The sequence below is a fragment of the Diadema antillarum genome, unplaced genomic scaffold (assembly GCF_040938485.1).
Source record: "Diadema antillarum isolate AM-2024a unplaced genomic scaffold, OU_Dant_1.0 seq00000941_RagTag, whole genome shotgun sequence".
NCBI lineage: Eukaryota > Metazoa > Echinodermata > Echinoidea > Diadematoida > Diadematidae > Diadema > Diadema antillarum.
In genome coordinates this window covers 211,330-234,108 of record NW_027271791.1, presented here as the reverse complement: position 1 = coordinate 234,108, position 22,779 = coordinate 211,330, and the positions used below count along the sequence as shown (strand labels likewise).

Here is a 22,779-nt window from a genome sequence, read left to right as displayed (position 1 = left end):
AATACAAGAATGAAATTTGCTCTCTTTCTATGCACATAAAGACACGCTATGACATGGAATGTAATGGAACCATTTTCATACAATTATTATGAATAATACTTGAATAAGAGTAATGAATAAACCATCTTCTTAAGCACACTGCGATCTCCATGTGGTAGTTTACTTGAACTCGTTGTCACTACGTTTGTTTCTCAGTATAATTATCATTTTGAATATGCATCCCTGCTTTAACCGATTAATTTCAAGATAACAAAGCAAATGTTTCGATTTCTCTTTTGAGGTATAGGTATGTGCTGATCCCGCTACGTAAGAACAAATCGTCATACTCAACAACGCTAACGAGAACAACAGGAAAATACAAGCACACTCTTTAAACAATGAAGTCATTATAAACATGTACTGTAAGTCTTTTAAATGTTTAACCAAAAACCCTACAAAACAAATAAAAAATCACTTCTAAAAGAGCCAGATTGGCCAAAATCTAAATCTATGAATACGTAAGAAGAGAAAAGAATTCAATCCCTACATCTTTAACATATTTCATGCATGAGCCAACTATGGGCACTCATGAGCGCACACATCCACACACTTTTCACTTGTTCTTTCAGGATTTTTTTTTTTTACGAAGATATTTACATATCTGGCACTGCCATGAAGAAAACGCAACACCATGATCAAGTTTGCATCTGTTCATGAGCGTTATTACACTCACACATACATTCATACATCAGTTATGATGGAGTCGATGCTAAGAAGTTAGGCCTTTTGATTAATTTCGACTAATGTTTAGAAAAATTTCACTATACTCGGACACAACATTCAGTAAGCATGATCAAAGCTGCGATCGCACCATCCTCTCTCTAATCTACTCATCGAGTACACATAAGAGAAAGCATGATTGATATCTCGCATCTCTCACACTGACATACTCTTAAAACTTGACTAAAGAGTAAACTATGTTTCTTAAGATGAAGTACAAACGAAAAGTACCTACCCCAAACGTCAAAGTACTTTTTTGTGTTGTGTACGATGGAATATATTAGATTATATTATCGATATAGTAAAACATGATTTTATTACAGTTTCTCTTTATAATTCTGTGGCAGAATTTCGAGGTGAGTAAAATCATAAGTTGTTAAAATTCCGGAGTGTGGTTCTGACTAATCAGTGATCGGTTAGAGCACATGAAAAGTTCAAAAAAGCTTTTGTTTTGTTCATGTTCGATTGTGATGAAATTGCTACCTTATAAACATAACATGAACATAGACTGCAATTGAAGATTTAAAAAAAAATACACAACCAGGATAGTGTGGGCGAAAGTTCGAAGTGATGGTACATAACCAGTTGAAGATCTTCAAGCAAAATTTGTTCATTTATTCTGTTGAAAGTCCTGATTCAGTGACGACAACAAGCTTGCTTTTCTCTTTCCCCTCTCTCTATCTGTATACACATTACACACACACACACACACACACACACTTTTTTTTGTTTTCAGTGATCTTTTTATTAATTCCATTTCCTTTGAGAATATAACAATTCAAAAAAAATACACACATTCTACATAACATCTGTCATAAATCATGCAGATATTCCTACAGTTATGAGACATAATCCATAATCCATAAAACAAGAATAATCATTCAATTCATTTTAAGTCAGATATCAAACAGAAGAGAGGAAATAGAATGAATTATCCGATCATTCCTTTTTAACTACAAAACAAACAAGCAGAATTCATATATGCATTTGTGAGCAATTTAGCCAAACACTAAAAAAACAGGAAATGAAATTTCTATTATATCAAAAGAACGATGACAACAACAACAACATAAACCACCCTCATTCCCACCTTTCCACCATACCCAACCCTCAAACTACTCATAACTTTAAACTTTAAACCCCCCCCCCCAAAAAAAAAAAACGTCCTTCTCATCTCTAAACCACCTCCCCACCCTCTACACTACATCCACCTCCTTACCCGAGACAGACACACTCCCTCTCATCCACCTCTCATCTCATCCACCTTTCATCCACCCACCCATTTACACACCCACCCTGCACACACATCCGCTTAAACCCACACACACACACACACACACACACACACACACACATCCACTTAAACACACTTCCACACCCCCTGCACACACATTCACTCACCACAACACACAGCTATTTCTGCTCGCATTCAGAACATAATAATTATGCTAATTATGCTTAGGATATATGCTGCATACACACAATACATGCATGCACATACACATATCATACACACAATATACATATCCACATACCTGCATATATATTCTATATACACAATACTTATCTCTGAACTCAAAAATATCTAAAGAAAAGAAGTCAGTAATCAAACACACACAAAAGGGGAGAAGTACGGGTGCATAAATAAACTAATCCTTTACAAATTTTTTAAACATTCCCATTTCAGCAAATGCAAACCCGGTTTATTTCTTCTTATGGCAATATCATTCTCTTCCTTTCGACATTGCATTAATGCCTTTTTTAATTCTACCAATGTCGGTGTTATTAACTGTGACCTCGCTTTATATAACATATGTTTAACTATAAGAATAAGAGTGTTGTACAGTTTGATTCTGTGAGAAGTTCCTTCTAAACCAATATGTATATCCCGCCAAGCTAAATTACGTAACTCTTCTAACTGAAAGTACTCAATGAAATCATGCCATAAAGATTTAACTTTTTCACAGTTCCAAAATAAATGCGAGTAAGTTTCAGAGCTTTTTCCACAAAAGGAACATAAATTATCAGCCACAAAACCAAATTTTAGGAGCTGTTCCTTAGTATAAATCGCCCCGTGTAATAACTTATATTGAAATTCTCTTAAGTCTCCAATTAGAGTTGAACTTCTGGGCCTTATAAAAATATCTCTCATACTTTTATCAGCGAAAACAAATTTTTGGTGTCCATCTCTAATTTCTAAACAGTAAGACTGCTTTAAAAGAGACACGAAATGTGAATAAATCTTCCTGGATTGTATCTTTTTTAAATCTGTAATTTGGCCAAAAAACTTTAAAGGTATATTAAAATCACTGACATCTACTTCATACCAATTGCATAAAATTCCATCATGTTTCCCACTTTTCAAAATGGACTCACAAAAACTCCATACATAAGCAATATTTTCACTTTGTAAACCTAAACTTTGAAAATAACTAATTGGTCTTATGGATTGTTTATCAAATAATTGTTCTAAGTGATAAACCTTCCGCTCATATAAATCTGCATTAAATATCATTTTCCCTCTCAATAAAAAATCTTTATTATTAAATATAATTGGATTAATTTTCCCTTCTTCAAAACTTCTGCAGTTATATAAATCTTCCCAGGCAGCTAACATTTCTAAATAAAACGATGGTGCCTTAAGTGAAAGTTTTTTAGTCTCATAATTGCAAAGAAATAAAATTCTACCTCCTACAGCTTTAAAACTGTGATCAAAGTACACACAAACAAACAAACAAAAAACAAACACACACACACACACACACACACACCAACACACACACACACACACACACACACCAACACACACACACACGCGCGCACACACACATATATATTATATATATACTTCGGATAGGATATCTTCGTAGAGTGCTCGATGTCTGGGTGGCAGAGTATGTCATAATAACGTTTACACAAGAAGATGAGTAAAGGTTCATCAGTGCTTTAAATATTGCTACTCCGAGTTTCACGCGCCGCTTGGGATGCAATCATTTTGGCAATTGTTTGAATTGAATTGCCTGATGATCGCTTCCCAAGCGGTGCATGAGTAGCACTCGGAGTAGCAATAAAGCACTGATAAACTTTAGTCATATTCTTGTATAAACGTTATTATATTTGTATATATATATATATATATATATATGTATATACATTTGTGTATATATATATATATATATATATATATATATATATATATATCTGCATGCACATATAACTTCTAGTCTATTTTCAATCTATGTGTGCTTTACTCTCCCAAAAATAAGGAATGATGAAAACATACCTCTCATTTTCAAATACATGTAATTTTATTGTCTGCTGAGTTTCAGATTGATATTGTCTCCCGAAATAATGAATACATATAGGGTCGTAGTTATACGATCCTTTCGCTTTGTCCATCAATGTTGTGCCTGGGACCCATTTCGAGCCCGTCTCGTTCACGGTCTCCCTATCTGGACAACCATCTAGGCAGCCATTGTTGAAATGTCATTTGTTTTGCTCATGATCTATTTATTGCCATCGTTCTTTAAGCAACAATAACAAAATCGCATATTCAACACCACTATTGTACTTTTCAATTCAATCCAGTTTAATTCAATCCAATTCAAGTGAATCAATCAATTTCATAAAAGCAATAGAGCCAGCATTTTATGTACAATGATTTCATGACGAAGACACCATAACAAGTCAGTGGTTTTTACTTTTCATGAGCTTGGCCTCTGTCGGGGTCAAGATATTGGGATCACATAGCAGAAAAGGCAATCTTTGTAATGTCATACACCATGGTTGCACGTCGGATTCCAGCTTTTTAATTGGTGAAGAGGAGAAGGTTGGGCGAGAGGAGACCGGTGTCGCTCACCTTGCCCGACGAGGCGTTGTTGAGGAGTGAGCCACTGATGGTGGCTGGGGTGGCCCTGGGGTTGGCTTGGAGAAGGAGTGCAGCGACACCTGTCAGGAGCAAGGATGACAAAGTAATACTGATAATACTCATTCTGATTGTCCATTTATGGAATCATTTTATGATACGCGTGTGCGTGTGTGCGTTGCGAGTGTGTTTATACATGTATTTCTGTCTAACGGATGCATACAATGATAGTAGTCTACTAACGCGTTCAAATCCCACGATTCTTAACATCTTAAAAGATGTAAAAGTGTTATCACTTGTAACGCTTAGTTTTCTTTCGTGTTTCACGTGTACACCGTTTATATTTACATCAAAAGAGTGTAGCAAAAAAGCTGCTGAAAACTGCTTATCCAATAAAGGCGAGCCAATGGAGTAAAATGGAGTCAAAAGGGGTCTGAGCTTTCGATCCTAGCAGAATCTAGAATCAGAGGCAAAATGACCATTTGGTCATTTTGCCTCTGACGTAGATTCTGCCAGGATCGAAAGCTCAGGCCCCTTTTGACTCCATTTTACATCAAAAGATCACATTGTAGGTACTAAAGGGAGTGTTCAGGGCTCCTTGGTAGAGGTAGCAGTGCTCTATCAGAATTCCCCAAATGCTCTCTAACTTAATGTTGCTTCGAATAATGTTCTTGCAAATTCCGTTCATACTTAAGCGTCAGTTTTTAAGCACTTAGTATTCCACTTTATATTTTCCTTGCATGAAAGGGATGTATGTCGTTATGAAGGTCCATAAGTGCTTATTGGGAGACGGACAAGGGGGGGGGGGGGGAGGGCAACAACAACTACTTACCGGTGACGTGGGGACAAGCCATGGAGGTTCCGCTGATGGTGTTGGTGGCCGAGTCGGAACCGATCCAGGATGAGGTGATGTCGACACCAGGGGCCCAGATGTCGACGCAAGAGCCGTAGCAGGAGAAATAGGCACGGGCATCCGAGCTGTCGGTGGCACCGACAGTGACAGCCTGTTAGGATGGAAAGTAACGGGGAAGAACGATTAGAAATGAAGCCTAGCTACACATACTAAATTTTACATCACTTCCCGATAAATTAATTCTTGCTTCCATTTCCCACGAAACTAAATTATTGCCGGCATAGCCAGATCGTCCTTACTCCTTACTCAACATCCATCTATTCTGCATTAATGGGTTAAATCACGTAATGTTTCTTAGTATTTTATCCATTAATTACTATACATTTTTTCTACTTTTTGATCTACCATGATACTCAACAAGACCCATCATTCTGAAAGTAGAGTCGAGTGGAATAGTGAGTGTCCCGTGGAGTGCAGCCAGGCTGTGCTTATAGAAGAAGGTGCGAGTAAAAACAAAGCCATACCTTTTAATGGCCAAGTGATGTGAGCGTTCCCTTGAAAGTTATATCATGGAGCTATACAATTCAATAGTATAGCAACATAACTGTAGTAGTAGAGGTAAAAATAGTTGTTGGATTGAAAGTAGTAGTATTGGAAGATCATAATTATCGTGGTAGATGTTGTTGGTCTATAGCACCGGTAATCGATGGGAATGATGTTATGATGAGTGCTCACATAGCCGGAACGGGCCGGGGAGTAGTTGCATGCGTTGTCGTCGCTGTTTCCGGCTGCGACCGACACAACGAAGCCGTTTCGGTAGAGCGTCCTGACGGCGTTGTCGATCAGAGCCGAACCGCCGCCACCGAGAGACATGGAGACTACGGCCGGTGTGCTGCCCCTGGAAACGATCTCATTCATACCTGTGATTAAGCAATGATCACCATAGTGATAATGATATCTTCCTACATGAATATTGCATGATAATGATGATGATGATAATATATAAACAATCTTCATATGGCGCCACTGCGCTTTATCTGTAAAACACACACACAAAAAAAACGAAACAAAATAAACATTCAAATGCGACCGATTTTCACAATTTTTGTGCATGTCACATATTATTCACATTGTTGTTGGAAAATGTTAGCTCGTCGTATGTAATATTAGCAACGTCGGACAAATTATGGCCAGGTGATTATGGAATTGTTTATTAGCGAGCAAAGCAAACATAAGGGATGTATGGGTTTATAATAGTGCATGATGGATCTCGCGCCATTTGACATAGAGAAAATACATGTTTTTGTTCTGGGCATTAAATCCCCGATTGAGATTAGCCGGTGGCAGTGCACGACCACAATCAATGTTCAGTGGCAGCCATAAAATTCAACCTACCACAAGCTAAGTTACAGATACAGTCATCAATGATATAAAGTACTTATCTCCCAAAACAGGTTCTGTGGTGTGAGGACTAATCAAGCCTATATGGGATAAAACATTCTTTAATTTCTATTCTCTGCAAGTCATTATCCATGTAATATTCCTCTGACATTGATGAATGCTCTGGTAGTGAATGCGCATTTACTTAGTACATCTTAATGACTTACAGAGTGCATACATCTTACGAAGTATAATGTAAATATAACTATGATATTTGATATAAATCATAATATGATTTTAGATATAAACCCGCACAATCAGTACATATTTTCGTCATTCGATTGCACATCCCTGTCATCCGATTCGGGATGAATAGAATGCTATAAAGGTCGTTTGCTATCACCTAAACCTGCAATAATTGCAGTTGTTACAGCAAGGGTCTAAATGCCCAGTCTTGGTTTTTGTCCGACACTGTCTCTGTATATAGAACATGTACATGTGTGTGCATTTATCTTAAAATCTTATCCTATTTTTTTAAATAAAGAAGTTTAAAACAATAAATAAATGTGGTTTTTTGGTTAAAATTGATATTTTTGTTTAAAAAATGAATTATGAAATAAATTCTCACCGTCGACAATGCCTGAGTAAGATCCCGAGCCCAGACACCCGAGGACGCGCACGCCGAAGATGTTGGCGTTCTTCGCAACTCCGTAGGACGTTCCAGCGGCGGTTCCGGCGCAGTGGGTTCCGTGACCGTTGCAATCAACTCCCTGTGTAGAATTTAATAGGCTACAGTTTAGATTAAGTCTTTGGTAAGGATGAAATTAGTAGCACACAGACAAGCATGAAACCCGCTACGTTTGAAATCACGCATAGATATGTGGGCCTATACTTTATCATGTTTAACGTAATAACTAAATGCTAGATTGTGATTTGATAATATTCGTGTGTCGTTCCAGAGACAGATAATGAAGAAACCATGGCTGCTTGCATGGAAAATAACACCTCAAGTCACCCTTGAAAATGTGATATAATTCTAAAATGCTCAATTTGATTTGCTGTTAATAGCAATATGTCATATTTACATCTTTATATTCTATGTGCGTGAATATGCGCCACTTACAGTTCCGCCCATTGCGTCATAGAAGAGGGAGCCACGACCACCGAAGTCGTTATGTGTAGGCCAGATACCGGTGTCGACGATGTATACATTGACGTTTGATCCGTCGTCTGGTCAATGAAAAAGAAAATCAATGATAGCAAACAGTAAACAAGCTGAAGTTACGATTATTCATTTAATCGTCAATCATCCACACATTGCTGTTCTGTTTCTAAAAGGATCTATATCACTGATTGGATGACCCTTGAGCAGGTATAACGACAGTAAACCAATATGCAATCTGGTAGATGTAATGTTTTAGTGAACAAACGAATGCATAATGAAAATAAATCATTTTTAGGTGTTCATTCATTCATTTCACTTACAAAAACACAAGAATACATTGAAAATGTGACAATTATGAACAGAATTGACACGATAACGTGTGTAACAGATGTAAAAAAAGATTAATGGGAAAGCAATGGGCCGTAGTCCCTGGAAAGTAAAGACAATATTTTATCTTTTCATTGTATGAACTGCAATTATGTATGAACTATAATTGATGCATATTGGCAGACTCACACGTACACACACTCATACACGAACACACACACACACACACACACACACACACACACACACACACACACACACAGACATAATCATTAAGCATTTACAATATGCCTATACAGGATGTCATTATCTATAAACACGTCCATGTCGGGCTAATTTCTTATCTATTCGCTACTAGACAGAATCATATTGATTAGTATTAGAATACCTTTTAAGTAACGCTCACTAACAACTTTCTTGAAACCACCTACGGTCTTATTCACAATAATAGTATCAATATGTATAGAATTCCAGACTTGCGAACCTTGAAATGATATAAGTTTTTGTAGAAGTATGTAGGAACCATATTTACACAGATGATTCCATTTCATTATCCCAAGCTTACATTGGAAGACTAAAAAGTCACAATCGAGGCTGAAATTAAGAGCATTGGTGTAATTCTAGGGGTTGTTCGTCAAACAGTATTGACAAAATAATTTTTCTGGTACGCAGAATGCCTGAATGAAATTATTAATCTTATCTGAAGTTTCTTCGCTTTCGATTTTCTTTCCTTCTCTTCCTCACTTTTTTTTTTTACATTTCATCAACTTCATTATTGTTATCATTTTCTTCAGATTGTCTGCTTTTCTTTATAATCATCACAATTATCTTTACAACCATCATAATGAACGTTGATTAATACTAACGAATCTTGTTTATATGAATAAATTGAAAATAAGTAAAGAATAGCTAGAATCAGGATTTTTAAAGAAATTTTTAAAAGAATGCGAGTGAAAAGTAAGCGCTGAAATCTTTCCATGTCATTTGTTGCAAGTGTCATGTTTGCTTACATTGCTCACTACTACTCACCATTTATGTGCTTTTGTATAAGGAGAAAACAAAGTAATTGATCTGAAATTAGATCAAGTCAAGTCCAATTGAATCAAATCATCATCATTTGAGCCCGAAGCGATCACTCACAATTTGAGTTGAAGCTGTTGTCAAGGGGGAGATCCCTCTGGTCAATGCGGTCGAGACCCCATGAGGACACGGCCTGGGCGCGGACGACTCCGTCCTCCTCGATGTGAACGATGCCATCGAAGCGGCGTACCTGTTGGTTACCAACGACAAACCATCAAGTTTTGCGTTGATGTTTGATGTTTATTTCATTTTAGGATTTAACTAGATAGCCCATACTCAGCTGCAATAGTTGGTCTTCCATGGGGTCCAGTTGGATGTAAGGCGGGGCTATATTCACCGGGTTAAACACCCTTCCCTTTGCGATAGATAAATGAAGCGAGATCTTTTACGCGCATTAGTTGTGACTCTCTCACACACGGGACCTCCATTTTATGTCCTATCCGAGGGACAGAGTGTTTTGCCTCTTACTAGAGGGACGGTATGATTACACACAACATTGCTCAGTGGCACTCGGGAATCGAACCCAGGTACCTACTGAGTTAACTCACCGCCCACATGCACCGCCCACAAGATTGTCTCTCTACAGAGTGCACTCACCAGGGGGCATTTTCATCTTTTTTTTCATCTGATAAACTGCTACAAGTAACTGAAATTCTTGCATCTGATCGACTGAGAGAAAATTTGTCAGACGAATTTGGGCAAAACGCTTCATGAAATGGCCCCAAATGTATGCGTATTTTCACAAAAATAGTCAGCGGTGTTCGACCAGAGACCACTTTAATGATCTTGCTTCGTTTCTCCTTTAGCATTGTCTTTCATGGATGTCCAATCCTATCTCATATTACAAACAAAGTTTCGTAAAATCTGGAAGGATCTTCACAGGTTTGGAACTCTAATTTGTCATGTTTGTGTAAGGCTGTGGAGCCCAGAGTAAAACTGGATCCCATTTGGTTTAATAGGGTTAAGATGACAATGACTGACTATGTCTTACAGATTTTAGCAAGGACTTCCAAGAGGTAAGTCTCTATAATACAGTCTCTATGAGTACATTCAGATGAAGTTCTACACTTTGAAATCGTACGAACTTTGTTTTTGGAGGTAGACTTGTGGGCTTGCTTTATAACTTGTTTCTAGAGTCTCGTGACGTAACATGACCATATCGAAAGACAACCAGGGCCCTGTTTCATAAAGCTGTTCGTAAAGTTACGAATGACATACGAGCGACTGGTGATCAGTACTTGTGCAGAATTATCGAAATTCTGATAAGTATAGCACATCACAACTGATCACCAGTCGCTCGTAAGTTGTTCGAAACTTTACGAACAGCTATATTGTAAAGTGGTGGAGTAACAAGCCCACTTTACTGTAGAGATTGTAATGACGGAAGGCTGGAATATGTATAGTAGCTTTCATGCCAAGACATGTAATATAAGTTTATGGAGCAACTTGCCCATTTTACTGTACATAGTGTTTGTGGAACCAGAAAGCTGGAATCTATTCATTACCAAGATACAATAGCTGCTTGGTACATAGTGTATTATATAGTGCCACCACGCAACCTAAAGGTTGAATGAGTTTATGAAACAAAAGAGGTACTGCCACCCTACTTGAATAGTGGATTTAGTGGCAATGACTGGACAGTGGCAACATAGGCGTAGCCAGGATTTTTTAGAGGGGGGTGTTCATAGGCGTAGCCAGGATTTTTTAGAGGGGGGTGTTTAAGATTAGATCTATTCTTTATTTTAACTGAAAATAATTGATTGACAGGAGAAGCGGGAACGCTTTGGAAGTATGGTGGAGAGAGGGGGTGGGAAGCGGGAAGAAGCTCAAAGGAGTTTTGCCGATAAACATGAAAAATGGTAATGATAACGATAATAATAATAATGACAATAACAATTATGATAATAATGTGAATTCAATCAATTCATCGTTTATTGTCCATATGGGAATTTGTTCTCTTTACATGTAACTCAATGGAAATTACATATTCAGAAGATACAGAGACATGTAGACATAAAAATAAAACATGCAAATATATGAAAGTGACATTAACAGGAAACAAGGAAAAGGAAATGTCAGATTTAATTATTTCATATCTATCTTAACTATTTCTGTCATTCTGTTTAGTAGTATTATTATCATTATTATTATCATCATAATCATTTTTATTACAATTATTATTATTACTATCAATCATTATCGTTATTATTATTGTATTGTATTGTGTTCGTAGTGATCTCATCTGAAATTTCATTAAGTTTACTTCTCTTTTTTCACGGTATAGAAGTGTGATTTCGTCACCAAAATTCACTATAAGCCTATAAGATAATTCCATCACCTAAGCTATAATCAGCCGCAAACAAGCTATCAGCCGAATATGACTGTTTGGGCACTTCGCTTGCCGTCCGTAACCATTCTGCGAGTGAGCGACCGACAAGAAACTTTATTTTCTTTAAAACGTAGATTCGTCATCAAAATACAATAATTGATTTTTATTAAGTACATCTTCATGCCGCATTCGAATATAGTTACCCAAGTATTATGATATTCAGGCATGGCAGATCACGCTACTGAAAACCATCTTGTTCCTAGATTTTACGAGCGATGAAAAATTGGAATTTTGTATACTGAGAACAGGGGGGCATTTCATGAAGGAATTTGTCCGATAAAATATCTGACAAGTCAATTATATCCGACAAGTTTTGAGAAATTCTTAAGTCTGATTGGCTGATTTCTCTGAACCTGTCGGATATAATTGACTTGTCGGACATTTTATCCGACAAGTTCCTTCATGAAACGCCCCCAGGTTCTAGTGTATTGTTTCTCCATTCTCATGATGGTATATATTTTATCGGCATCTTCCGTTCTCATAGTGGGTATGATAGGAATAGGCTATTGGTCACAGGCCATTATCCACTGAAATTCATCTATTTTAGGTCAACCTCCGCCCGATTCCTTGCAGTTATATTATATACTAAAATTATTTATAAGTAAAAGAATAATATGACATTAGATAGAGACACAAGATACAAACCAATTCCCTTTTATAAGAATAGTAACTATCAATATAACCTGCATTGCTTAAGATATTTAAAATGCGAGTGAGCGAAGGTAGCGAACGCTTCCGGGTATTTCTCTTCCACTTTCTTTTTGTTTGCTCTTCTTTCCTTTCTCTTTCCTTTTCTTTTCCTTTCTTTTCCTTTCCTACTTTCGTAAATGTTTTGTTGGGTTTTTTGACCAGCCAATTTGAGGGGACATGTGCCCCCCCCCCATGCCCCTTCCCGTAGTTATGCCAATGCGACTCATTGGCAATATGAACTAGAAGGGCCGTCGAAGGCGGCAAACCCACGCCTCTACAGTGCCAGAGCCCTGTTGTTATGAAGGAAATTTATCTTGATTCTTTTTCTTAAGAGTTACATTGAATTTTGCTTTAACTTATAGATGTAATGTGTTGTACCCCAGGAAGTCACTGGGTTAAACATGGTTGGAGTGGTTGAAAGAGCCAAATTAAATGCAACTGATTGACAAAATCGCCCTTCTCAACATGTATAAACACCGATTACTCAGTGTGTTTTGAGTAAGCCATGATATAAAAAAAAACATCATGGGCTTTACATACTCGGATGGGAATCGAACAAACGACCTCCTGATTACTATAGACAGGCGTCATATCCACTAGACTACCGAGCTTTCGCCCGATAGCCAGTGTTGGTCCGAATCCCTTAATAGCAGCGAGTACTGCATATTTTTATTCAAATTAATAACACAACGCAAGGATCATTAATTTAAAAAGAGCCAAATTAATTCAGACATAGCAGAATAATACAATAAGGCAACAGCTTGCCCAGGTAACCCACAATGCGTGTTTTTTTTGCCCGTACCTTTCTTGCGGAGGCCACGTCCGCCACGTTTTTTCTGAAAACGGAGGAGTGGCAACCGCCGGAAGGGAGTACGTCAACGCACGTCGGCCGTACGGTTGCGCAAGGTGTAAGTACGTGGCCCGCACGCTGTTAACGTGCAAAATCGTGGGCAAAATTTGAGATCCGTACGTGGGGAGTACCGATTCCGTACGGATTTTGGAACACGCAGACACGTCTTGGCACTTTAGGTGCATGAGGATCTTTCGCTTCGATTGATCGAGCTGAGTGAGGCGCGTGCTCTCTACGGTCAACTCACTGACACCGGGCGTCTTTTATATATTTTCGTAAAAGACGCACGGTGTCAATTCGTTGTGCGCTCGTTGGCTGTAGAGAGCACGCGCATCATCCATACGGGGAGTGAATCCGTGGCCCAAACACAGCCCGGACGCAGCAGAAGTTTCTCAAATTGCTACGTCGTGTCTGTGGGCTCCCAAATCCGTATGCTTTTGCCAACGGACGTTGAACAAGTGTGTGTGTGTGTGTGTGTGTGTGTGCAACGGCGTAAATCCGTGCTGAGGAGTTGGGGGGGGGGGGATGTTCGGCGATAGTCACCATCACCACGATTACAAGCCCATAACCGGACGGGTGCAGCCAGTGACGTACCGTGGCGGGTTGGTCAAGACAGGGGGGGGGGGGGGCACCTCGTGGAAAAGTAATTTTGAGGGTGTGTATGCATGCTTGTGCGTGCGTGCGTGCGTGTGTATGTGTGTGTGTGAGTATGTGCGTGTGCTGTCAGTCTGGAAACTGTAATTGGGACTGCAATACATAACGGAATGTGATACATTCCTGCGCAGTCATTTTTTTCCTTATGGATTATGGAATGACGGTGTGAAACGACAAATTACTGGCAGCGACATCAAAAGAATTGCATAACAATTAAAATGAATGCGAGCGAGCGGAGCGAGCGAGCTTGAAAATTTTGACATTTTACAGTCCCCAAACTGCCGCTTGTAGCTATATTTTTTCACTTTGGAAATTAAGGGGGCACAACGGGCGCAACTGCTGGCATATTATTGGCAACGACATCAGGAGAATGACATAACGATTATATGCGAGCGAGCGAAGCGAGCGAGCTTGAAAATTTTAACATTTTTACAGTCCAAAAACTGCCGGTTGTAGCTATATTTTTTCGCTTTGGAAATTAAGGGGGCACAACTGGCAGCAACATCAGGAGAATTGCATAACAATTAAAATGAATGCGAGCGAGCGGAGCGAGCGAGCTTGAAATTTTGACATTTTACAGTCCCCAAACTGCCGCTTGTAGCTATATTTTTTTCGCTTTGGAAATTAAGTGGGCACAACGGGCGCAACTGCTGGCATATTATGGGCAGCGACATCAGGAGAATGACATAACATAACGATTATATGCGAGCGAGCGAAGCGAGCGAGCTTGAAAATTTTAACATTTTACAGTCCCAAAACTGCCGGTTGTAGCTATATTTTTTCGCTTTGGAAATTAAGGGGGCGCAACGGGCGCAACTGCTGGCAATTTACACAGGCAGCAACATCGGGAGAATGGCATCACGATTAATGCGAGCGAGCGGAGCGAGCGAGCATGAAAATTTTGACATTTTACTGTCCCAAAACTGTCGTTTGTGTAGCTATATTTTTTCGCTCTGGAAATTAGGAGGCGCACCGGACGCAACTGCTGGCAATAACTGGCAGCGACATCAGGAGAATGGCATAACGATTATTATGCGAGCGAGCGAAGCGAGAGAGCTTGAAAATTTTGACATTTTACAGTCCCAAAACTGCCGGTTGTAGCTATATTTTTTCGCTTTGGAAATTAAGGGGGGGCACCGGGTGCAACTGCTGGCAATTACTGGCAGCAACATTAGGAGAATAATTATTTAAAGACTAAAGAATATGCGAGCGAGCGCAGCGAGTGAGCCTCCAAATTTGGACATATAAAAGTCCCAAAACTGCCGTTTGTGTAGCTGTATTTTTCACTTTGGAAATTAAGGGGGGGGGGGCGCACCGGGCAAAACTGCTGGCAATTACTGGTACCAACATCAGCAGAATGGCATAGCGATTAAATGCGAGTGAGCTTGAAAATTTTGATATTTTACAGTCCCAAAACTGCCGTTTGTAGCTATACTTTTTTGGCTTTGGAAATTAAGGGGGGGGGATGCAACGGGCGCAACTGCTGTCAATAACTGGCTGTGACATCAGGAGAATAGCATAACAACTAAATGTGAGCGAGCGGAGCGAGTGAGCTTGAAAATTTTGACATTTTTCAGTCTCAAAACTGCCGTTATACTTTATAATAAGGGGGGCGCACCGGGCGCAACTGCTGGCAATTACTGGCAGCAACATCAGAAGAATGGCATAGCGATTAAATGCGATCGAGCGGACCGAGTGAGCTTGAAAATTTTGACATTTTGCAGTCCAAAAACTGCCTTTTGTAGCTATATTTTACGCTTTGGAAATTGAGAGGGGGGGGCGGATCCGCCACTGGTAGTCAATGGTGTCGGTTTATGTTCATGATTTGGGGAGGTATGACCAGCGAGGGGACGTCGAAGTGACCAAATGGGGGAAGGATATCCAAAATTTGCACTTTAGAACATCCTCTAATATTATTGTTTGTGTTTGTGTGTGTGTGTGTGTTTTATATGCATGAAAAAGTTAGGAAATAGCCCAGGTCAAGTCTTGTTATTGGCAATGCAAGGCATTTTGATATAGACTAGTATGTAAAGCAACGCTGCAAAATTATTAATGATCTAGCTTTGATATATACGAAGCGTAAGGTACAAAGGTGTATATCTACATCACATTGCGCAACATTGCAGCGACTCTTTTTGCCGTTCGGATGTTCTGAGTACACTGCGCACATCCTGCTTATATTCAGAATGTCAACCAGGAATCATGCTGAATCGCAATATTTTGTCGGCTCCAGACTTTTTGCACAATGTTTCACGTTATGTACCTCTTTAATTATGGTTAAAAGAAATCTTAGAAAAATATCTTATTTCTTGATCCCCCTTTCATGTCGATTTCGAAAGCAGTTTAGTAACCCTTGAATTACCATTTTGGTTAGTTTTTTATTCTTTTTTACGAGCGGATGCGGGGAGGGGGGGAAGCTTGGCGCCCCCCCCCCCCCCCCCCACACACACACTTAACAGGGATCGAATGTACCACTGTTTTGCATGAAATATAAAGTATGAGGGAAGTGGCAGCAAAAATATGAAGACTTTTTGTTTTTGTTTGGTTTTTTTTTCTTTTGCTTGTCAGCCGACTTTTGGCGGAAAATCAGACCTTGAAAGAACGAGGAATTTTTGTTGTTGTTTCTCTTATCTTTTGATTTTTCTTTCTTCTTGACTGACAGGTGATTTTGACCCCCCCCCCCTTTAAAAACGCAGCATAGCCCTGAATAATGCCCAAATATATTCAATGAAATGGTAATATGGATTTCCATTTCTTTGTATGTAATAATGTACCGGTATTATCTTCCTGTAGGTATTGTATTTTTCTATTTTCTTGATTTAAGTCAATAAAGCAATCATTCCAGAGGCATCGTTCTGTAATGATGGTGGGTGGGGGAGGGACTTAGAGTTGGAATATCTGTGCGAGGGAGCGGAGCGACCGAATGGGGGGGGGGGGGGGGAGGGTGTGGGAGGGGGATACCCCCCTCTCAGACGAGGAAGATCTTGCATTTTCAGACCTGAAATTAAGCGATCTGGTGCACACTTTTGGTGAAATTTTGGATTTACATGTTTACAATGTATAGGCCTATACTATTTGACATTGTTAACGTCTGGGTCATACCTTATGTCGATATTACTGTCTTTGCGAGCGAGCGAAGCGAGCGAGCGAGCGCTTGAGAAAATTATGTATACATTATCCTACAAGACTATTCAGCTCTGTTACCTGTCTGGAGGCGGGCGTACGAACGTCATGCAATAATTATGCCAAAATTGATGCAATCACATTTCTGCTTCCTCCATTTTTTCCCTCAAATTTCAGGGGGGGGGGGGGAATGATTGTACAGGCCATCCCCCCTCCTCCATTTCGGGGGGGGGGGATATATCCCCCCATCCCCCCGGGATTTACGCCATGATGTGTGTGTGTGGGGGGGGGGAGCAATGCACGGTGCAATGTGCGTCCCTCAAGAACATACATGCATCCCCCAGTAATATTGGAGGTGTTCAAAAAGGGGCATTAAATGCAAATGATTTGATATTAAATGATTTTAGACATTAAGTGTAAAATCTTAGTCGATACCTAGTTGAATCATTACAAAAAATCTTTCATTGCAACAACTTCCCATTTTCATCTTGCACAGATGCACTGCATTTGCGAATAAAATATTCCCACACCAGACACTACAGAACAGAACTAACTTATGTCTGCTGATACTGGCACGTCATGACAGGGCTATTAGGAGTGTCGATCGTGGAAAAATTAGGAACTTTTAGTTTTGTGCGCCTCCGCCCAAAAAAAAAAAAAAGGAAGAAAAGAAAAAAACCCGGATATGAATGGGTCTTATAATTATATTATCAAAACTCATTCAAATTATTGCATATCATTTTATCTTCAAAATTTGTGGTCAAATCATGAGACAGAGTACTAGCAGCTTAACTTTGGAGGAATAAAAATTATTCACTTTCCGGAAATGGAAGTGGCAGCTAAAGGCTTTTGTTTTTATATTAGTGTTAATAGTCTGGATCCCCCCCCCCACACACACACAAATTAGCTTAAATTAACTTCAATTATTAAGAACAAAAAATCAAAATTTGAGGCACTGCATTGTGTAGCGTTTTTTCTCACTTTATTTTGGGAAAATAAGGAAGTTGATAATCTGGTAAAAAGCCAAAAGGTTCAGCTCCCCTCCCCTCCGCCGGCGAAATTGTGCTCGTATAACCAATGTTACTACTAATAATAAATGTATGAAGCATCAGTATAGTTAAGACTTAAGATCCCAATTTCATGAATTACTTTTACAAAAGATAATGGAGAGGGGAAGACCGGATAGATCGCCGTTTTTGGTGTAAACGCCTGCCATGCATATGGAAAAGGGCGCAAAACAGCATTGGATAAGTAACCGACGCATTTTGTGTATAAACAAATGGGAGAACCTGACCCAGACCACACCCGTGTAGCCAGGGGGACGATGGGTGTGGTCGCCCCCAAAACGCAAAAAAAAAGAAAAAGAAAAAGAAAAAACATGAAGAAAAAGGGAGGAAAAGAAAGAAGAGAAGAAGTAGAAACGTCGATGCTTCGATAATACACAAAGCGCGTCACAGAATCGGTATAGCATGCATTGCACACACATATTAGCCGGGTTCACACGTACACCAATTAGCGGGATAATTCGGTACGTGTGGACGCTCGCCAAATTAGCGGGATACCGATCGCGATCGCTATCCCGCTAATTTGGTACGTGTGGACGCTCGCCAAAAAACTCGGGATGAGCATCGCGATCGTCATCCCGCTAATTTGTACGTGTGAACCCGGCTAATATTATGCATCATACACAATTTACGGTACCGCGTACGGTATAATACCGGTAAACGGTGCAATGAACATTATGCGCAATGTATCTTCGCGATTCGGCCAGAAAGCAAAGCAGGGAAGAGAGAGAGAGAGAAAGAAAATGAACACAAAAGAAAGGAAAGGCGGATTCAAAACGGAAATAAAAGCGGTAAAGACAGCTTTTGTTTCATTTTTTAACATCTAAACATTGTTGAAGAGGGGTGTTGAACAGCTCAAACACCTCCCTTTTGCCCAAGGGAGGTGTTTGAACACCTCAAACACCCCCATTTTGGCAAAGGGGGGTGTTTGAACACCCAAAACACCCCCCCTCGCTACGCCCTTGAGTGGCAATGACTGGACAGTGACTTAGAGATAGAAAACCACATAAAAGTGGCTGGTATTGTTCTACGTTACTTTGAAGTTTGCCACTTTGTGATGCCGTACAAAGAACCAGAGTAGAGCATACATGTAAAATGCTTTGTATTAAGTCTCTTTCTCTCCCTCCCCCTCTCTCTCTCTCCCATCTCTCCCTCTGCCTCTTTGTCTCTCTCTCTCTCTGTCTCTCTCTCTCTCTCTCCCTTACCATTCATGGTCAGTTTTTGTATAAAGTTTTTGTACAAAGTTTCTTTGAGAAGGGTTAGTCAGGAAAGCTTGGGTACGATACCAGAGATAAGTATTATGGGATAGTAGGAACAGGAAAGTATATATAGTAGGGCCTATATATTGGAAAAAAGACTTCGAATCAGTCTCTCTCCCCAGGGAGGTGGATTCCCACCTCCCTGCTCTCCTCCCCAAGCCCTGTGAAGTGGAAGGACGTGTTCAAATTTCTCAGAGACCAAGCTGTTATATACTTGAATGCTTTAGTGGAGAAACTCAACCTTTTGCATCTATACACAGAATTCCGTCTTGACATAACTAAGTCATGTCTACTGTACATCAGTTCAAAGTTGATAAGATGTTTCGAATGATATTTTATGGACGCTTTGCTGTACATTCGAAACGGTCTGTTATAATTATGTTGGTCGATCTAAGGAGGAGTCAAATGACCACTTAGTGTTTTGAGGACCAGACATGCAGCTTTTAGAATGTGCAGCAATCCCGAAGTAACTTTCATTTGGACGAGGACCCCCCCCCCCCAACTGTATAGATGTTTCGAATGATATTTTCTGGACGCTTTACTGGACATTCGAAATGGTCTGTTATCATGTTGGTCGACCTAAGGAAGAGTCAAATGACTACTTAGTGTTTTGAGGACCAGACATGCAGCTTTCAGAATGTGCAGCAATCCCGAAGTAACTTTCATTTGGACATGGACCCCCCCCCCCCAACTGTATGTGTGAGTCAACTCAACGCAGAGATGTCTTCAAGTCATCATTCGCGGCTCCTCTTCACTTCATGAACTGAGCGCTCCGACGAGATTCGCCATCAGTTAGCATGTTAAGTCGACCGCGAGAACTGTATTTGTGAGCATTTTGCGCGAAAATTGAATGGTAGTGCATGACCCAATCCCCTTTATTGAATTCAGAGTGGACTTACAGTGTATATGTGAGTACATTCTTATCTCTGTCATTTGTATATGTATAATAACTCTTTTTATTTTTCATGGTTCAAAGAGATCAAACTGATTGCTCTGATGCGTGACCTTGAATAAATCTCAACACCAACAAGGTGATTAATGTAATCCAATGTGTACCACATTGTCTTTGTCACTGCTTTGACGCCCAGATATTTGGTTTGTTTAATGTTTCTGTGTGATATATCCATTTGGATGAAATTATGTATTCGGGGTGAGAATAAGCCATCCTGACAAGTGACTTTATTCTACAGTACACATACTCTAACACCCCCCTTACAATATGAAACACCCACCAGGTTTGGATAATATTACATTGCTCCCTGGGATCGGACTAAAGTACTACATTGACTTGAAGTGGTACTCACGAAGTCCACGGCCTCCTCGCTGAGCTCGAGTGACAGGGCCCGGATGGCCTTGAAGGCCTTCAGCACCTTGCCCATCCTCACGCGTCGGATGTTGAGAGCCTTCTGCAGGCGGTCGGCGATATCGTGCACGTCGACGTCATCCTGTTTTAAAAAAGAAAGAAAGTCACTACCAAATGACGATAGACAGTCAGGCAGATAAACCAGAAAGACAGTCAGGCCGATAAAACAGACAGTTAGCCAGTTGAACTGAACATAGAGTTATAGGCCGATAAACCAGCAAAACTGTTAGACAAATAAATCAGACAGACAGTTAGGCAGATATACAAGGAAGATAGTCAGGCCGATAAAGCAGACTGACAATTAGGCAGATAAACCATACAGACAGTCAGGCCGATAAAGCAGACCGACAGTTACGCAGTTGAACTGAACATAGAGTTAGGTAGATAAACCAGAAAAACTGTCAGACAAATAAATCAGACAGACAGTTAGGCAGTTGAATTGAACAGACAGTTAGGCAGATAAACCAGAAAGACAGTCAGGCCGATAAAGCATATAGACAGTTAGGAAGTTGAACTGAACAGACAGTTAGCCAGATAAACTAAACATACAGTTAGGCAGCGAAACTAGATAGACGGTACTAAGTAACTGTTTGGCAATCAAACTAGGCAGATGATGAGAAAGTTAAACTAGACAGACAGTTAGGCAGTTATTGCTGCCGGTACATTTTCCCCTTTGTTTTCTCTCTGTCTCTTCAATACCCCATTTCCAAGCCACCTTAATTTCAAGCAAAAGGCCTACCATATGCGGCCGGCAGCATTTCCCCTTCGTGAATTATATTTCTTTTATTTGACATCAATTAGTCTTCGTTGTTAACAAATTTGCGAGTTCTATTTGCATTGTGTTCTGTTGTCAATAATGTTGAAAGCAATGAAAAGTTGTTTTTTTAAATGAAATATTGCATAATGGGAAAATAAAACCAAACCAAACAAAACTGGTAAACCAGACAAGTTTATAATTAGGCAAATAAACCAGACAGACAGTTAGGCAGATAAACCAGACAAGGAATTAGGCAGTTACTGCACTAAACCATTCAGATAGTTAGGCAGTTAAACCATACAGATAGTTAGGCACTTAAACTAGACAGAATGAGGTGGGGAAAGCTGCATGAAGATGCTTACACTGAGAGCGACGAGGTAGCGGTCGGGGAGCTTTTCGGTGGCCCTGCTCATGGTGGCCAGGCCGGCGTAGGCGGTGGCGGCCAGGCAGGCCACAAGGCACAGAGTGAGAGCACGCATGATCTGAAGATAGTAGTTGAAAGAAAAATAACAACTTTAAAAAAAAAACAAGAACTTAAATACAAAAACAGTAGTCTCGGCACCGTGGAAATACCGCTACAAAAATTCGGAAACTCGATGCTCATGAACTGCTCATGGAAACAACAAAGCAACAGCTTGGCTGTCAGTGAGCATAGCAAATGTTGCTGTAGATAATGGATCATTCCATCACAGGAAGTATGCTAACACGACAAATGCTAACTCAAATTTCAAATAAAAAGTCACGCCTTGTTCGATTAAATTTAGATAAGTTTGTATAGAGTAAAAAATTATTATTCATTACAGCTTGAATCTAATAGAATTAAACTGTCTTATGCTTATATAAGCAAAGCGGCGGTAAATCCTTTATGTTAACAGGAAGTGAATGAATGTTACAATCCAGTGAAGTTCTCTAAAAGTACTCGGATCATAAACACCACACATTAAAGCAGAGCAGAGACGCATAGGCCCCGTTTTAACAGATAGGGAGTGCCCGATCCACAAATTAAATGAGAGACAGATAATCTGAGCTGTTTCGTTAAAAAAAAACCCTCATTGTCAAGAAGTTACAATAAATTCATGATAAAACTTAAGTAAAAGTACATCATAGACTACAAGGGTCATACCACATTGAAGAACTGTAGCAAAAGAAAAGTAAGCAAAAGCCAAAAGAAATGGAAGAAAATTCATATTGACTGCTTGAT

The 22,779-nt window shown here is 39.7% G+C and overlaps 1 protein-coding gene across 1 annotated transcript; it reads right to left on the bottom strand.

Annotated features, from left to right (window-relative positions):
• Positions 1 to 4,567: 4,567 nt before the first annotated feature.
• LOC139741633 (aqualysin-1-like) lies at positions 4,568 to 22,057 on the bottom strand. Its single transcript, XM_071652212.1, has 8 exons — positions 21,941 to 22,057; positions 20,763 to 20,903; positions 9,490 to 9,619; positions 7,981 to 8,087; positions 7,486 to 7,627; positions 6,213 to 6,397; positions 5,457 to 5,628; positions 4,568 to 4,707 (listed from the first exon to the last, which is right to left on the bottom strand). The coding sequence occupies exons 1-8, from the start codon at positions 22,055 to 22,057 to the stop codon at positions 4,568 to 4,570; spliced, it is 1,134 nt and encodes a 377-aa protein (XP_071508313.1).
• Positions 22,058 to 22,779: the final 722 nt, after the last annotated feature.